The 16,742-nt window shown below is 34.6% G+C and overlaps 1 protein-coding gene across 1 annotated transcript in view; it reads right to left on the bottom strand.

Annotated features, from left to right (window-relative positions):
- The window catches only part of LOC118738913, a 21,743-nt gene extending 5,326 nt beyond the window's left edge, over nt 1–16,417 (bottom strand). Inside the window, exons 1-4 of the mRNA XM_036469959.1 lie at nt 15,933–16,417; nt 3,154–3,527; nt 2,763–2,922; nt 1,885–2,012 (exon numbers count right to left, since the gene is read on the bottom strand). Of these exons, the coding sequence (XP_036325852.1) occupies nt 1,885–2,012; nt 2,763–2,922; nt 3,154–3,492 (627 nt within the window). The 5' untranslated portion in view covers nt 3,493–3,527; nt 15,933–16,417. The remainder of the gene's footprint in view (nt 1–1,884; nt 2,013–2,762; nt 2,923–3,153; nt 3,528–15,932) is intronic.
- Nucleotides 16,418–16,742: the final 325 nt, after the last annotated feature.

Raw genomic sequence — 16,742 nt, 5'->3', positions numbered from 1 at the left:
TTTTTTTTTTTTTTTTTTTTGCAATCATCGATTTTAAGTGAATTAGCTCCAGTAGCTACCGATTTATCGCAGTTTTCGTGTTTCTGTAAATTAACGTTATATGGCAGGTGGGCGTCGTTATTTCCCGATTTCAAAGACTTTTAACAGATTTTCAATATTAAACTGCCTTGAATAACTGGCACACCGAATTTCGCTAAGATATCTCAATTTCTGCTCGAGTTATCATGTACACGAACAGACGGACGGACGGACAGACAGACATGGCTTAATCAATTTCTCGTTTCATTCCGAGCATTTATGTATACATTAGTCTATATCTATCTCGATTTGTTTTGGCTGTTACAAGCAACCGTTGTGCGAACAAAGTTAATATACCCTTGTGCACAAGTGCGGTCGGGTATAAAAATCATGCCAACGTCCATTGCCCCCAATATGAACATTGTACTTATTTAAAAACTTCCCAAAATTATAAAAAAAATACAATTGTAATATTTTGGAGGACAATGAAAAAATTAGTAATTTCGGTATTTTTTTTTTGCCTAAATAAACGTTTTAAGGCTAAAATTGGTTAAATGGTTGATTTATTTTTTAGTTTACTTGTTTCTGGGACTCCATTGATTGAAATATATGCAAGAAGAATGCTTTAGGGTTTTTTTTTGAGCGAGAAAAGGAAGTGACACTAAAAAAACAAATCGTAAGATTTGCTAATATATGTTTATAGCGTTGCGTATATGGTAAAGTCTGGTATTCCAGTTCTTTCGACTAACCTAAATAAGATCTTACAGACCTCGTAGAGATAAAGTGACGCCGCTTTCACAGGAGTAGGCTCTCAGCCCGATACCAACGCACCAACGCTCAACTTAGACCCATAAGGGCAGAGGAAGTTGTTGATCCCTTTAAAAACTATTTAGTTTGTGCTACACTCGCTTCAGTTAAAAAATAAAACCTGTATGTCACTATTGCAGTTAGTAGTGGGTTGTATAGAGTCCGTCGATTTTTGAATTATATCTCGCTAACGATTGAGCCGTGATCGAAGCTTCTCGTTCTACACCACACTCTAAAAAATCTGTTTAAAAATGCAACTATAAACCGAGTATATTTTTGTTTATTTTTAAAATTTTTTGGTAAATTTACACGATGAATATGTATTTTTCTCGTTTACACATTTTCGTGTGTAAAAATCCTTTTTGTTAGTGGCTTTACACAATTCTACGGGTGAAATCAAACAGCAGATGTATATTCTGTAGCTTGTACGCACTGCCGTAGTAAATTTACGCACACCACAGCACCTATATTACACTCTAAAAAGTCCGAAATTTAAACCAACTATTCGTTGAATAATCGAGCATGTAATATCGCGAATAATAAGGTAGGAAATCAGTAACCTACCTTTTAGCTAGGAAATCTACACAATTTTTTTTTAGAGTGCACGCCCTTTCTCCGAGTATAGCTGCCGAATTCATATCCATCTCTGTTAGATGAAGTTCAATGGGGGTTAGGTGGGGGATAGCCTTAAGCGCCTATTACATATACATACATACATATGTATGTATGCATGTGAATTTAGTGTTTCTAATAAAAGATTTTGATTAATGCCAAAACACCTCAATAAAGCAAATGTTCTCGGCCCTCTCTTCCGCGTTTGTGTAACGTCGTGTCCGCTGTGGCTCCATATTTTTACTATTCGTGTTTGTTACCGTTATATAATCACGACTCACAGACAGGTACCAGCGAACATGGCGCTACCGAGAACTACTAATGATATAAAACATTGCTTTGAATGCGCGATATTAAAGCATGTATGTTTGCACGTTTAACTACATATGTAACTGTGTATGTATATAGTAAAAAAAAAAAAATCGCGTAAATGTTAGTGTATATTACCTCATTGTGTACTCGACTCCAAGCCTTCCAAACGGGCAAAATCGCCATATTGCCATCGTAGCTGCGCTCGATACCGCGCCAACTTTCTGTTATAACGTAATCGTTGTAGTCACGCGATGCTGCGTCAACTATTTGCACATTGTTTTTATTGTTGTTGTACATAGTTAGCGAGTCATGTTATTTTTATTTGCCATATATTTTATATAAAAATATGCACATGAGTTTGTGCGTGTGTATGTGTGTGTGTGAGTGCATGCGATTCGCGGGTGTCAAGCCATGTAAAGCAACATGCAGGACCCCGCCAACGTAACGGAAGTGAGTCCATAGTTCGAGGCAAGTACCGGAAGCGTAGTCCATGTGTACAACAGCAAAACAGCAAGTAGGTAGCACCGACGCGCAGTCAAGTCACGCCAGGGGTAGTGAGTTATGCCGAATTGGATAGGTGGATGGGTGGGTGGGTGTTTGAGTGGGTGTTTGGTGGCGGCGAGTTTGTTGTAGACGAGCGCCGAAATGAAAAGAAATCAATAGAAATTAGTATATAAATACTGTATAGTTGTTATTTATTTACTTAGTTTTTGTATTACATTTTCAATTTCAAGCTATCATGAAACGCCAACGTAAACCGTTGAAGTACGTAAATATTTGCATTTTGAAATCAAAAAAATTTGTAGATAATAGGACCATTATAAGTATGTAGGTGGATATTTTGTGTATAAGAGTAAAGGAGTGATAGATAGTGGATAATGAAATATACGCTCTCCTTTTCTACTACCCTGCCTTCTATTTTTCTCTCAATCGTACGCACGCAGCCCTCTGAGACCGCTGTGTTGTAATAAATATTACTAGAAATGGTTTGGTTTCTTGTTGTCTTGACTTACATTTGCCACGATTGGCACAATAATCGTGATTGCCTCCATTACGAATTTCGTCATCAATCAAAGCTTTGATAATGTCATTGCAGGTGGTGCGGCTATTTACGCCGGACACGTAACGTGGTTCATCGTCAAGCCATATGGGTATCTCCTTTTGGCCTTGCTCCTGTGAATGAGAAACAGAGAGAGAGATAAGCAAACAAGTTTTTCAGGTAAAGAAAGCTTGAATAAAACTGGTACAGTGAAAACTCAATATAACATTTTTGTTGAGTACACTGAAAAAATCTCGTTGTTGCAAAATTTTCCAAACAAAAATGCTCCATAGATGTAACGAAGAAATTTTGAGTTTGGAAACTTTCGATATATTACATATGTACATTTTTTTTGAGATTCTTACCTCTGCACTATTAGCACCATTTAATGAGATCGTACGACTTCGGCCGCTCTGAGCGCTACAGGTACTCGGCGCGTGATTCCGATGTAAACGATTACTAGCGTATTTGCGATATTTGTGGAACTCCTTAATTTTAGGATTGAAGTTTTGGTTTTTATTTTTGTTGTTATTGTTATTGTTAGCCTTGCCATCGTAAGGCTGTGTGCTTTGTTGGACTGCATTATTCTGATTTTTCAATGGTAATATAGGACTGTAACGGCTTAGCTCTTCAGGTTCTTTGAGCAACGAAGGGCACTCATCTAAATTATCATAAATGAGTGTGGAATTCTGTTGGACAGCCATGGGCGAAGTGTGGGTAGTATTATGTAGAACAGTAGCTGAAAATTGCAAATTATTATAAAAATATTATTTTATTAATGAATATTTAAATAAAAAATTTACATATTTCATACATCTGAAAAATCGTAAGAATACTCGAGATAATATTTTTAATTATATTTTTGTCACGGATTTAGACAACAGTGTGAACAAGTCATAATTAAGTTTTCATACACACATCACAAGTGAACGCAAACATCATCGGGACCCATGTATCATCATTGCTGCTTATACATTTTCGGGGCTTTAACAGTGCGTTGTCCGATCAATAACTTTCTTGAAAGTTTATCACACATACTGCTTGTCAAAATTAATTTGACAGCTGACGTAGGCTGCATGACGTCTTCCCATCTGTGCACACGATAACTCGAGTAAAAATTGAGATATCTTAACGAATACTTCTTTTCGGCGTAGAATGGATTGTATTGAAAATGCGCAAAATCGAACGATAACCACGCCTACCTCCCATATAACGGTTGTTTTCAGAAATATGAATATATTTTAGTAACTACTGAAGCTTATAAACTGAAAATTGGTATTTACAATCATTTTTAGGCGAGAAATAAGAATATTGTAAATTTTTGGAAAATGGGCGTAGCCACGCCCACTTATGATTACATATGTATATCTTGGGAACCACTTTTTCTCAAACTTGGCACAGTTTTTGGTCTTGACAAAACGTACCAAATGGCTGAAAATTAAAAAAAAAATCGGACAATCGCCCACATCACATATAAAGGTAATTTACAGAAATACGAAAGCTTCGATAAATCAGTAAATACTGAAGCTAATTTATTCAAAATGGATGTTTGCAAAAATTCTTTAGCAAAAAATACTTTGAAAATTATTGAAATCGGACTAAAATTATGCGCACTCTATAACGGTAAATTCGAGAAATGCTTGAAACTTAAGGTCGCTAATTTCATCCAAAATTGATACTAACAACAATCCCTTGAAAAGAAGTATCATTATTATGGAATTTTGGAAAATGGGCGTGATACCGCCCACTTAAATATATATATATACATACATAAGTTTATCACAATTTGGGTTTGTATAGTAACTTAAATAGAGCGAAAAATTTAGAAGAAGAGAAAACTAGCAGATAAAGTTATTGAACACAAAGCTAGTAAAAACTTGCAAGTGAATAGTTGTTCAGTGCACTCTTGCAAATTTTTTGGGTTATCATACACTTTTCCAGTAAAAATTTGCAGGTTCCCGTACAAATTAGTACTGACTATTGGTTACTATACAAACCTTATATCTAACTGATGAAAAAGACTAAAGCGAAGTCTTCAAAGATTAATGTGGAGCGGCGAGCAGAGCGATGAGCATAGCATCGAGCAAGGCGTCAATTACAAACGTGTACCTATGTTCGCTTTTCTCATCACCAGGGAACGGATTTTATGGCAATTGTCTTTTTTTCTGCTAAAGAAGTAGAGTATATACGATTAAGAATGTCCACGATTTAGCTTTCCCTGATTCCATATATACACATTTGATGTTGCCTTTTTTTGCCTTTTCTACCTTTAAAAAAGTGATTATAGCATTTACATTTTTTTTTAAAGATTAAAAAATATACACATGCCCAAAATGTATTCAACAAAGTGTGATTGATTTTGACATTGCTCTCATAAGAAACAGGCTACAATGTCAAATTGAAATGAATTGTTAACCCATTTGAAAATGTGTTTTTTTCAAATTTGAATTAAAAAAAATACACACAAATTTTTCAAGCAAAGCAAATTTTCTTAATAAACGTGAAATTGTTAAGAGATAAACCGCCGAGAAGAGCAAGTAAGTACATTTAAGTTTGGTAATAAGTAAATACGTTCGACCTTGCTTAAATATTTAATGTAAGGGAACCAAGATGAAACGATGTAATAAAAGTCAGGACACGAAAATAGTGCGATGTTTTAAACCACCTAGTTGCGAATTAAGACGGCAGCGATGGGAAGAAAGCTTTGGTGTTGTACTACGTGATTCATCTCGCGTTTGTGAAAACCACTTCAAGGAAAGTGGTGGCAAATCAAACACTTTCCAACGAGCTCGTTCATACCCATGCGCAGTCCCAATGCCATACGGATAAACTGATACAAGTGAGGATTTAGTACACGATCAGGATACATTCTTTTTTGCTGCCCAAACTCAAACAGACGACTCTTTAGAATGTACGTTGCGAACAGAAATATTTCGGCTTACCGAAATAATTAAACCATGCAAGCAAGTATGGAAGAGCTTAAATGAAATCCGCTCGAAGCAAGGTCTTTAATGGAAAACTAGTTCACATGAAAAAATTCAATTTCAAAATTGTTTGAGTTAAGCTACATATAAAATTGGTAAAAAATGTAAAATCATACTTTTATAAGTGTCGAATAATGCTTAGGATAAAAAATTGAAATATAAAAATAAACGCGCAAAAGCATAAAACTAGGACAATTAAAAACAAGAAAATTGATAAAACGATTTTATAAACTATTTGTTTTATTTTATTGACAAAATATATGTGATGTAAGTAATGTAAGTAAAATAAAACTATAATCGAAATAAAAGCCTAGGACATCAATGCTGATAAGATACATGCATCACTAAGGGTTAATTCGTTTGTTTATACTTTTTGACACTATAGTACCTTAAAAGAGAGCCGCACTGAGTTGTCAATCACACCTTGTTTAATACACCTTGCACATGCCTATGCGGCTTATAGAAGCGCAGGGACCTTTTGCCAAATTGGTGTTGGAAAAATTCAAAGCCGTTTTCTCAGCTGACGTAGGCTTGGAGACAATAAAGGGTGTGGATAAAATTGTAAAGGGCGAGGAAAACGCCCTTATTCCTGATAATATGAACGTTCCAAACGTTCCATATTTAAATTGGGCTCCACTTGTATCAATTTACGTCGAGCGCACATTTAGTACATTCAAGGCTTTTCTTCGCGAAAATCGAATGAAAATACTGCCAGAAAACGTCAAAATGCATCTTGTGGTTCAATGTTACTACAACTATACAGATTAAAGTTTTATGAGTTAGAAACTCGAAAGGATAAAATAGTCAAAGATTCAAAGTACAAATTTTTGATATAATGAAACTAGTTCATGGTTTTTCTCTTTTTACTTGTAATATAAACATTTCTAAAATAAATGTATTTTTTGATTGCTCTTCGTATTTTCTGTCTTTTTTTAGTGCCTTATTTTGCTTCTTTTGCAATACCTAGTGCCTTTTCCTGCCTTTTTCGCTATTTTATTTTGCCTTTTCCAGCCTATTTCGTTATTTTATTTTGCCTTTTTTTATAGGCTTTTAGGTCCTAAAAATCCGTTCCCTGCTCATCACTATGTACGCTCCCATTGAAACGTATCACTAGCTTAGGGTCAAAACATAGTGGAGGCCAAAATAGTACGAAATATTTTAATATAGATCAAATCCCTCTGACTTCGTTCGCACTAGAAAGTGTAAACGATGGCGTGTTCGCATATACTTATGACCTACATATGTTAATAGTAGTTTCAAAAGGGTTAATTGAGAAGCGTTGAATTAAATCAAGCGGCTTCGTAAAACTTGAAAATTCAAGAGTACTTCAGAAATGTCTATTTTTATATTTAACTATTTTAGTTGCTACACATTTTTTTATTATTACAGTCATTATAGTCAGTATGCGTCATTATTTTTATAGCTCGCCCTCGGCTTTTACATAATTTGGAAATTTTAATAAGCTTGTCATAAAATTGATGAAAGCAAAGAGTGTTTTATGGAAAACAAAGCCACCTAAACAAACAGAAACCACAACAAAGCAACACAACACGGCAAGAAAAAAAAAACCGTTGTTCGTTTTCACAAATTAATTTTCGTTATACGAATCACACATTTAATGTGTATAGTATTTGAGTAAATACCGTTATTCAGCAATAATACAATAAGCACCACATGTGGTGGCTGTGATGGTGTTGGTGGCAGAGTTTCTCGCTCTAGTATAGGGAGCCTAACGATCAATTTAGATTTGTTGCAAGCGATAAAATAAATTATCCCTGCTGCACATTAATGCCGCGCCATACTGACGGTGGCACCTGAGCGCACAAATTTACATACACAGGTAAGACGGTATACATATGTACATACATATGTAAATTTGGTAGGACTTAGCCGGCATGCAGTTTTCGTTTTACGGTAGTGAGGTGGCAAGAAAATCGTTTGGCGAGTGTGAGGTGCTGCTAGCTGGATGGCATGGCGTAGCTATGTATGTACATACGCTCCGATATTTGTGCTCGAAAAAGCAAGGCTTTCTATTTGGTGTTTCCAAAGAAGTTTTCAAACTGAATTCAACTGTGCGCTGACGTGCAAATATGCAATGCACGGAATTTCCGTGACTTGTACGTACCGGAGCTCGTAAAACATATTTTCATGTGGTGCCTATTTTGCATTTACCAACTAAACAGCTAGCTTGAAAATATATGTACATTCACACATTTGTACGAGTATATGTATTTGTGTGTGTGTTGGATAATGCAAGCAACCCAAGTGCTTTATTACGAAAATGTTCGAGCTTTTTCCAAAGAAAAAAAAGAACGAATTCCGAAAATTACAACGTAAAAATGGCGGCGCTGGATGGAAATAGGGATATCGTAGAGCAATTTTAAGGCGTAATTGATGATTTTGTGGTGAAATTCATGAGTAGAAAATTTGCATTTTTTTTATTTGTACTTCGATGTTGATTGCCGTTTAGTGAGTGCGTGCGGTGTTAAATTTCCAAGTGAAGAAAATACAGAAGTGATGAGTTCGGCGGCAGGTATGCTGCGAAACTGTTTGAAAGATTATCTGACTCATTCCCACTTTTTGCCTCTAGGGACGTTCAGAAGAGGTTTGGAAAAATTTCTTACTTAAATTTAAGTTATTTATAATTACATAAAACTAGATTGCAAAAAAACATAAGAGATTTTAAAGTTTTTTAACCCTCTTGAGAATATTTCCAAACTATAATCTTCTTATACCTCTCTTGTTTGACACCCAATCCTGAAAATAATTTCAGTAACTTAATTCAAGTCCAATTTGAGTTTTTAAACAGGTGCCAACCCTCCAACATATAGTTTAGAAAAAAGAACGTAAATCTATAAGAGTAGCCAACACGTTATAATTGTATCGAGTGTGAACATGAGGTTTTGTACTTTAAACGACGATATATACGTACATATGGGCATATCCTGGATTACGGACGCGACATTCGCAAGCGTAACTAAGCTTAAAATAGGAAGGAAACTGAAAGAATGTATGTATATCACAAATGTTACAGGGCACTGGGAAGGTGCTATAGTCAACAAAAATTTTTGGAAGTATAAAAAGTTAAGTACAAAGATACAAGCAAATAAAACACGGTACGGCCGCGACCAAAAATGGAAGGTTTTTGGGTTATATCCATATAGTATATATGTACATATTTTATATGAGAAAAAACTTTTCATGGAAATGATATACAATTCTTGAAAATTAATATTTTCGATCAGAAAACTCGGTTCCTTTTCAGAAAATTCCCAATTATAATAGCCAAATATTTATTTAACAATTTTTTTCATAGTATTTATATTGTATATGTCCGCCAAAAACCCCAGAAAATGCAATGGGGGGCCAATAAAAAATCCTTAGCATTAAAACATGGTTAAATAATCAATTGGGTATTATTATTGGAAATCTCCGTTCGAAAAATATGCATTTTCAAGAATTCTGTACCACTTCTACGAAAAGTTGCTTTTTCCCATATAAAACACATGGAAAACTTTGGCGCTTTGAGCGACCTCTATATTTTATCCTAGGGGGTCAGAGCATTAGAGTTCCGACATTAATTATTGGGACCACCCTAATGTTCACGTTGGTAGTATGTAGCAGCATCACATCAGTGAACATTTAATACACGGTTTACTTTTGCTAACCAGTTAAAAGAAGTGAAACCTAGAAACTCTTACTTATAAACACATATCCTGGGTTCTGGGGCTTCCTAATACTCTTTATACATTATGTACATGCCAATGCCGTTAGAGATGAGTCGGGGGCCAATTAATCTCCAATTACATCTGCAAGGCATGAGTCGATACTAATTATACTAATTGATCTCAAATAATCGTACTCCATTGAGACTAATCCCGGAATACTCTCTTTAGAGATTCGTCGCAGAGTTTCTTTGCTGTGTCGTACTACATAAGTCCTTAGCGCAAATGTGTGAAAAGTGTGTATTTCGAATAATCTATAGCCGCTTTGTATTCGTTGTCAATGAGACATTCATTTAAATAAACTATGGTCGCCATGTAATTACATTTAAGCTGATTTCATTTGCAAATCTGCCGAGTATGTTAGTGGACGATGGTCGAGGGGTATGCGTCTAATAAACGAAAAACATAATGCAGGATATGTATTGCAAAGCACAAGTCCTTGTGTAGAGTAAAAATAATTGTAGTTTTTTCAATGTATGTATGTGTTTTCAAAAAAAAAATAAAATAAAAAAAAACCTAACGACAATAGCAGACATTTTATCAGTACATAGTATATTACATTAGGTTTAGTCCAAAGTGGGATAAATAAATATGTAAACAAATATTTAACAAATGTAAATTTTAAAATCAAGCTTTAGTCTAACCGCCAAATTTATAAAAAATTTCCATAAAATGTCTTATGAATAAAAATGAAAATTTATAGTTATATAAATTTATATAAGTACATACATACATCAACATTTATGACCCAAAAAACTAAAGCTCCTTTATATTTGCGTAAATGTGCCGAAAGGGAATTAAACATCAATAAAATGCACATAAAACATTCAATATAATTTCTTAATTTCTTTAGTGGACTATTGATTGCGTGTCTAATGATAATAAAAACTTTGACTCAATGCAGAAACCAGTATACATGCATACACACGAGGTATTTATCTGCGATATAAAAATAATATAGTAAACTCCTACATTATATTAAAGTTAAGGGTCAAAAGCTAGTAAAAAGGTTAGAAAATCGACATCATTACTTTGTAAAAATATAGCTAATGATACGTATTAGGGCGGTCCTTAAATAAAACTCAACACCGTACAAAATTCAATAACGTACAAAATAAAGACATCCACGAAATTAAAACAATTAAAAAAATATTAGGGGTCGCTATCAGGGTTAGAAAAACTTAATTTTTTAAATCGCGAAAATTCGAAAAACTATTTTGACTTTGATCAGCTTTAAGTCAGCGAATAAATTTAAGTAATATGTCAAATTTATCAGACATAAAGAAACAATTTTGTAAGATTTTTGTGATTAAATAAAAATTTATCTTTTTTAACCCCTTCTACATAGCAAGCCCTAAAAAATTTTGTTCTAAACCTACATTAAACAAAATAAAGGGGTGCCCCATACACGATTTTTTATGAATTTTAATTTAAAATATTATAAAATTAGGTCGCCGATTTAATTAGGACTTCACACTCAATCCTTCTAGTAGTAAAAAAACCGTAGTATCCTCCAAATATGCCGTTGTTTAACGAATTTCCGGTTTACTGAGACGGAGTGAGTAGAAATTCTGTGCGTCGACCTTTTAAGGTCGGCATACCCGCCTCGACGTTGTGCCATGCTCAGTGCCATTTTTCATTTCCTAAAATTTTCGCTTTTCCTTCGAAAATCGAATCATATTTATTACATGTAATTTGATATAACTAACTGCAAAACATACTTGGCTTGGCTGAGGTCCTCATGGATCTGTAACACAGACTACAACTAGATTTAAGATCCACCAAGAGCGAACACTGAATAGATATTTATCCATCTAAATATTGATACAGAGTTCAACTATTTTTGTTCTACACAGAGCATGTACTTCATCACTCCAGTTACTACCCTGATGGTAGCCTGACTGTCAATCAATATGTTCGCTTTTCAGCTGACTCTAATGCTTTTGCCGAGGCATTGTTCCCCTTTTGAAAAAATACTCTGAACTGAGCACAGAAGCGTCCATTATCTCAATCATTTAAGAACTATCTGTAAATAAATATGTGTGTTTCGAGTGAATCGGAGTCCTTTCTTCCACCAATTTTATTTAATTGTCCCTTCAAAAAATTGGTTTAAGTAATGAAGTAGTCTGAGCAGTCTCCCTTTTACAAAATGGCCCTGAGTAAACTGTCCTACAGCTTTTGCCTTCAGACACTTCTGATACAATTTTTCGGGAAATTTTTTTTTCGTACAAAGTTCTAAACTCTGAATGTTAAACGGAACAAATGTTGGATCTCTTTGAAAGTTGCTTAACGCTATTTAAAAATTTGTTTTAGAGAACTAAATCGTTCTACAAAATGTTCAGTAGGCGCAAAAAAGTAGTGTTCTACGCTTTGGAAACATATTAACAGTTGAGAAAGTTGCTGTGTAGTAATTTTTCGTTAGGTTTTTAACTTGGTCTGCTTTAGTAATTCTGATGTTTTGCTTTTCTAAGAGATCATGTTGTATCATCGAAGCAAGGTTATTATCGATGTTTAAAAGGAAATCCGCCCGAAACTTGGCAAGCAGGTGGATGTCAAAAATTAAATAAAAAATATCTTAGTCGCCTGAAAAAAAATTTGAATAATTATGACTACGGTTGCCACTTAAAAGAAAAGTGTAAAAAGTTGTTAGTACCGAAATATTAACAAAAAGGTACTGTTTTCGGTTAAAAAGTACCAGTCCTATTATTTTTTACTTTAATAAAGAATTAAATTTTTGGTTATTTGTCAGGACTAAAAGTACAGCTTATTTACTAGAAGACATGTCCTATCTCAAAAAACACGATTTTCCAGGTAATGCATTTGATGTTTTGATTAATTGCTCACTTACAGAAAAAAGTTGAAATCTAATATGTGTCATTATTAGGGAAGACTAAAATATGCACAAAAAACTTAATTATATAATCATTAAAATGACATCAAAATATTAAAAATATGCTTGATATATGCCCCAAAAATGTACATATATAACGAAAATTTTTCCGATTTTCGCATAAAAAGTGTCTGTGCATAAATATAGTATGTTAGTATTGAAAATTAACGCTCTACGTCGCAAGACTTTGTTGGACAGAATTTAAAAGTTGACAACTATCCGGGTGAAAATATTGCAACATTTTAATGAAGTATTGCATCACTCAAAATATTTTTGTTGCTAATTATGCGCAGTTACAATAGACGCAGAATAAAACTCTCTGCTCAGTTCGCAACACACCTGGAAACTGTTAAACAGTTTTCGCTAAAAACGAAAAATTTGTATTGAATTTTTCAACCACCAAAACCGGTTTAGAGCTATTGGAAAACAACAGTCGAAATGTTTTTATGGGTATATTAAAATTGTTTACTAGAATATAACGGGACTTTCAGTTGTTTGTCAGCGATCGGCTGTTTGACGTTTTTACAGGAAAAATTCTTTTTTTATTCCCGTACTTTTTGGTTGTTGCTCAATTTGTACTCTCACTTCAGAGAGAAATTTGGCTGTTTGACATTTTTACAGGATTTTACACGAAAAGTATTGGATCAGAGCTATAGATAACTCGATATGAAACTCTTTTCTCGTGAGAGCGCTGTCAAAGTCTGTCTTTTATATAACATTTTCCCATAGAGTCACTGTGACGTAAACATGTGTGGGCATTTATTGAGAAGTTTATGGAGAGACTTTTGATTGCACAAAACGAACAAAAATTGTAATATTTTTCATAATAATAGTTTTTTATATTAGGGTTTAAAATGCCCGTGAAATCGTGTTTAGTTACAAATACTGTTTTATAGCAACTTCGCAATACATCCACTGAATTCAAGGTAGTGCATGTTCGACACATCCAACGGTAGCTCGCCATTTCGCGTATCAGCTTTTTATCTGCCCAGGGATTGGCATGGAAAAGGTATTGTCAGACAAAATTATGCGAAAATTAATTAACTTATTACCAAAATAATCATTTTTATGCATTTTAATTCATTTTCGCCAAAATATGCATTTTGAGTCATAATATGCATTTGCATATTTTTGTCTTCCCTAGTCATTATTATCACGTTTTTTGTAATATGCATTATTACGTGACGAGTTGCTTGTTTACGATTGTCACTATCGAGCGCAGTACACACCCACATTTCACTAGTAGGACAAACCACGCCCACTTCCCGTATATGGCAGGCCGTCCAGCCGCTCTGTGTCCATGCTAATGATGGTTATTGGAAATGTTCTAGTATAAATCGAATTTCCAATACATAACTATAAACTGGTCCGCGTGGTGTATTAAGTAGGCCTCCGCCCTATTTAATTTCCTTACTTGTTACTACTATAGGATGATGCAAATCTTTGAGAGCAATTATTTGTGATATGCTCATGTTTTTTATATATTTTTTTTAGACGATTGGTGCTAAAGGTTTTTGGCAAACTTAGTGATTCTGGCCATCTGAGTCAACAATCAGCCGTTCGATGAAGAAATTCTAAGAAAATGTGTAGGTGCAAAACGTGGCAACACCCGTGCGTCGTTCGGCCGAAAATATTGCTGCTGTGGAACAAAGTGTGGATCATGCCGGTACAATCTCAATTCGTCGTTGTGCACAGCAGTTTAACCTTTTCTACAACACCGTTCAACGGACTTTTTAACAACGGACCTATGTTTGTATGCCTAAAAAATTCTATTGTCAGGCTCCGTGATAATTGTGGTCTACGCTAATAACCACGAGACCATTCCAGAGCTGAAAATACGCGCATTGTTTCATAGATAAATGTCATAGACTAAAAAAAAAACAAATAAAAAAAGTAATTTCGGCAAATTTTGTTGCGTTTTATTTGTTAAAGAAATACTGCGGTCTTATTGAATTACGCTGAATATGATCTTTCAGCATTTTGTGGTGCGATCGACACACTGAGCTTTGGCACCCAAAGAACCACAGATTATAGTTTAAGTCAACTGTGAATTCTCCCAGTGCCAAGGATCTGCATGTGATTTTTTTGTATACAATTAAAAACCATTAAACAAAATGCAAAGTTTTCTTATATAAATTTCGAAATTGTAGTTAAAATCGTAATTTTTTTTTATGCAAATAAATATAGAATTTCTTTAAAACGAAAACTAGGAATACTCGATTATATTTTACATATAAATTTTGACAGCTTTGTTAAATTCGAGAATTCAACCTCTTAAAAATGCGTTTTAAAAATAATTTTTCAAAACACTATTTATTTTTTTTTAGTTATTTCTAATTTTGAAAATCAACTTTAAATCTTCAAGGAATAACAGTTTTTTTTTAATTTTGTCAACTCAGCTTCTTAAAAATGCATGATTGAAAAAAAATTAAAAATTCTTTTCATTTAATTTTATTTTATTGTTTTTAATTTTGAAAATCAATTTTAAATCTTACATAAAAATTTTCAACGACATTAAAGTCAATTTCGAGGAAAAGCTGGTATGTGTCAAAGGTATATTTAAAAATATTTTTACGAGTCAATTGAAAAAAGCTGTAAAACTCACCCCAAATTTAATTTGCAAAAAAACTTCCCAGTAGTTACGGGTATTTGAAATGTACTGCAAAGCGAAATCCCTTAACACATAATTTTCTTTTCACAAAATAATTTAAAATTATATTTTTTTTGGACACGCCTGCACCAAAAATATACACAAGCACTAAAACAAAAACTTAAAATCACATAAAAGAACTCTTCAGCAAAAAGTAAGAATTACAAAAAATAAAATCGTTGATCCTGTTTAATGCGTTGGTGGCGCAGGACTACATGTTAGCCCTGCAAGTGTAAACGTTAAACTAACTGACTGAATTCGAATTGCCTGAACGTACTAGCTGGCCAGGCCAGCCCTTGCAAGGCTAGGATGGCTGACTGACAGAATAGCGCTGCTAGCGCGGCTGTGGCTGTCATTAGTCGCGAACGAGGGAGGGTCCTGCAGCGACAGGTACGCTCGCAGCCGTTATTGCTGCTGCTGCCAGTGTTTTTGTTGTTGGCTAAGGAGCGCAAGCCAATTGGACAAGTACGGAACACGCAGGCAATGAAATGTAGCACTTATTTTTAGCATGAAATACACATATTTGTGTGTGTGTGTGTGTGTGTGTGAGAAAGTAAACGGAATTGAAACGCAATTTGTGCCGCTAACCGGAAGCGAATAGACGTTAGCAAGCAGGTTAGAAGATAGAATAGGTGAAGTAAAGCGCAATTTAAAAGCTAGTTGAAATTTGGTGTAGTATGCAGAGTGGCTATTGTTGCTTTTGGGTTTTCTTATTGTTCGTTGGTTGTGTGGAGAATTTCCGCTGACGCAGGTTTCCGAAGCAAAATTCGCGTAACGTTTGCTTTGATGTGTGTGTGTATGTATGGATGCATGTATGTCCGTACATATGTGTGTGAGTATTTGTATACATATTTGAATGTATTCCTAAATTTACTGCCATTGGCTTGTGACTTACTTTTCGTTGGCAAAGTGCACTGCACTTGACAGGATCAGCGAAAGGTGGAAATATTTTCAACCTTTTCGCCTCAGTTCCAAATTCGATGCGGACCAAATGAGCGCCTGCTTAACTGCTGACTGCGCTGACGTAGCTGAGTATGCGTGGGTGTGGCGTAGACACATCATTTGCAGCCGCTTTCCCAAGCTGCTTCGTGCGCTTTCCGCTTGATTATTACGGTCGTTGCTTCACTAACTTTTTGGCATTATACAAAAAAAAAACTTTCCGAACACGAATTCTACCACATTTTTTTGGTAAAGCAGCGACAATTCAAGTTTTTTTTTCTGCCTACTACTTTTTTGTTGCTGTGCAATTTTCGCCTCAACACTTGCAATGCTTTGTGTTGTTTGTGTGAGCCATGTACATACATATGTATGTATGTATCTATGCAATTTGTGGCACGATTTGATTTGGTTTTTGGTAACTAAGACTACGCGACTAATAATCGTCGTATGTACATATGTATGTATGTATGTGGCGGTTTACTGGCGCCTAACTAATTTCTCAACTTGCAAACGAAAAATGGAATATTACACCAAAAAAATAGTAGCAACAACAAGAACATCTGTGGAAAATGTAAAAAAAAACGAGCAATAAATTCTGGTACAAACCCGACAAACGTATGAAACGAAACGCACCGTATCCTTGACGACGAGTGACTAACTAAATTTTTATTTGCTACCACAAAAACTTCTATAAAAAGCGCAAAATTACAAAAGAAAATGAGCAATAAGCAAAAAAAAAAAAACAGAAAGAGGACGCGCACTATCC

Source organism: Rhagoletis pomonella, unplaced genomic scaffold, assembly GCF_013731165.1.
Source record: "Rhagoletis pomonella isolate Grant_MI unplaced genomic scaffold, Rhpom_1.0 Rhpom_scaffold_00005, whole genome shotgun sequence".
Taxonomy (NCBI): Eukaryota; Metazoa; Arthropoda; class Insecta; order Diptera; family Tephritidae; genus Rhagoletis; species Rhagoletis pomonella.
Note: the sequence above shows the minus strand (reverse complement) of the source record. Positions and strands in the feature narration are given on the sequence as shown.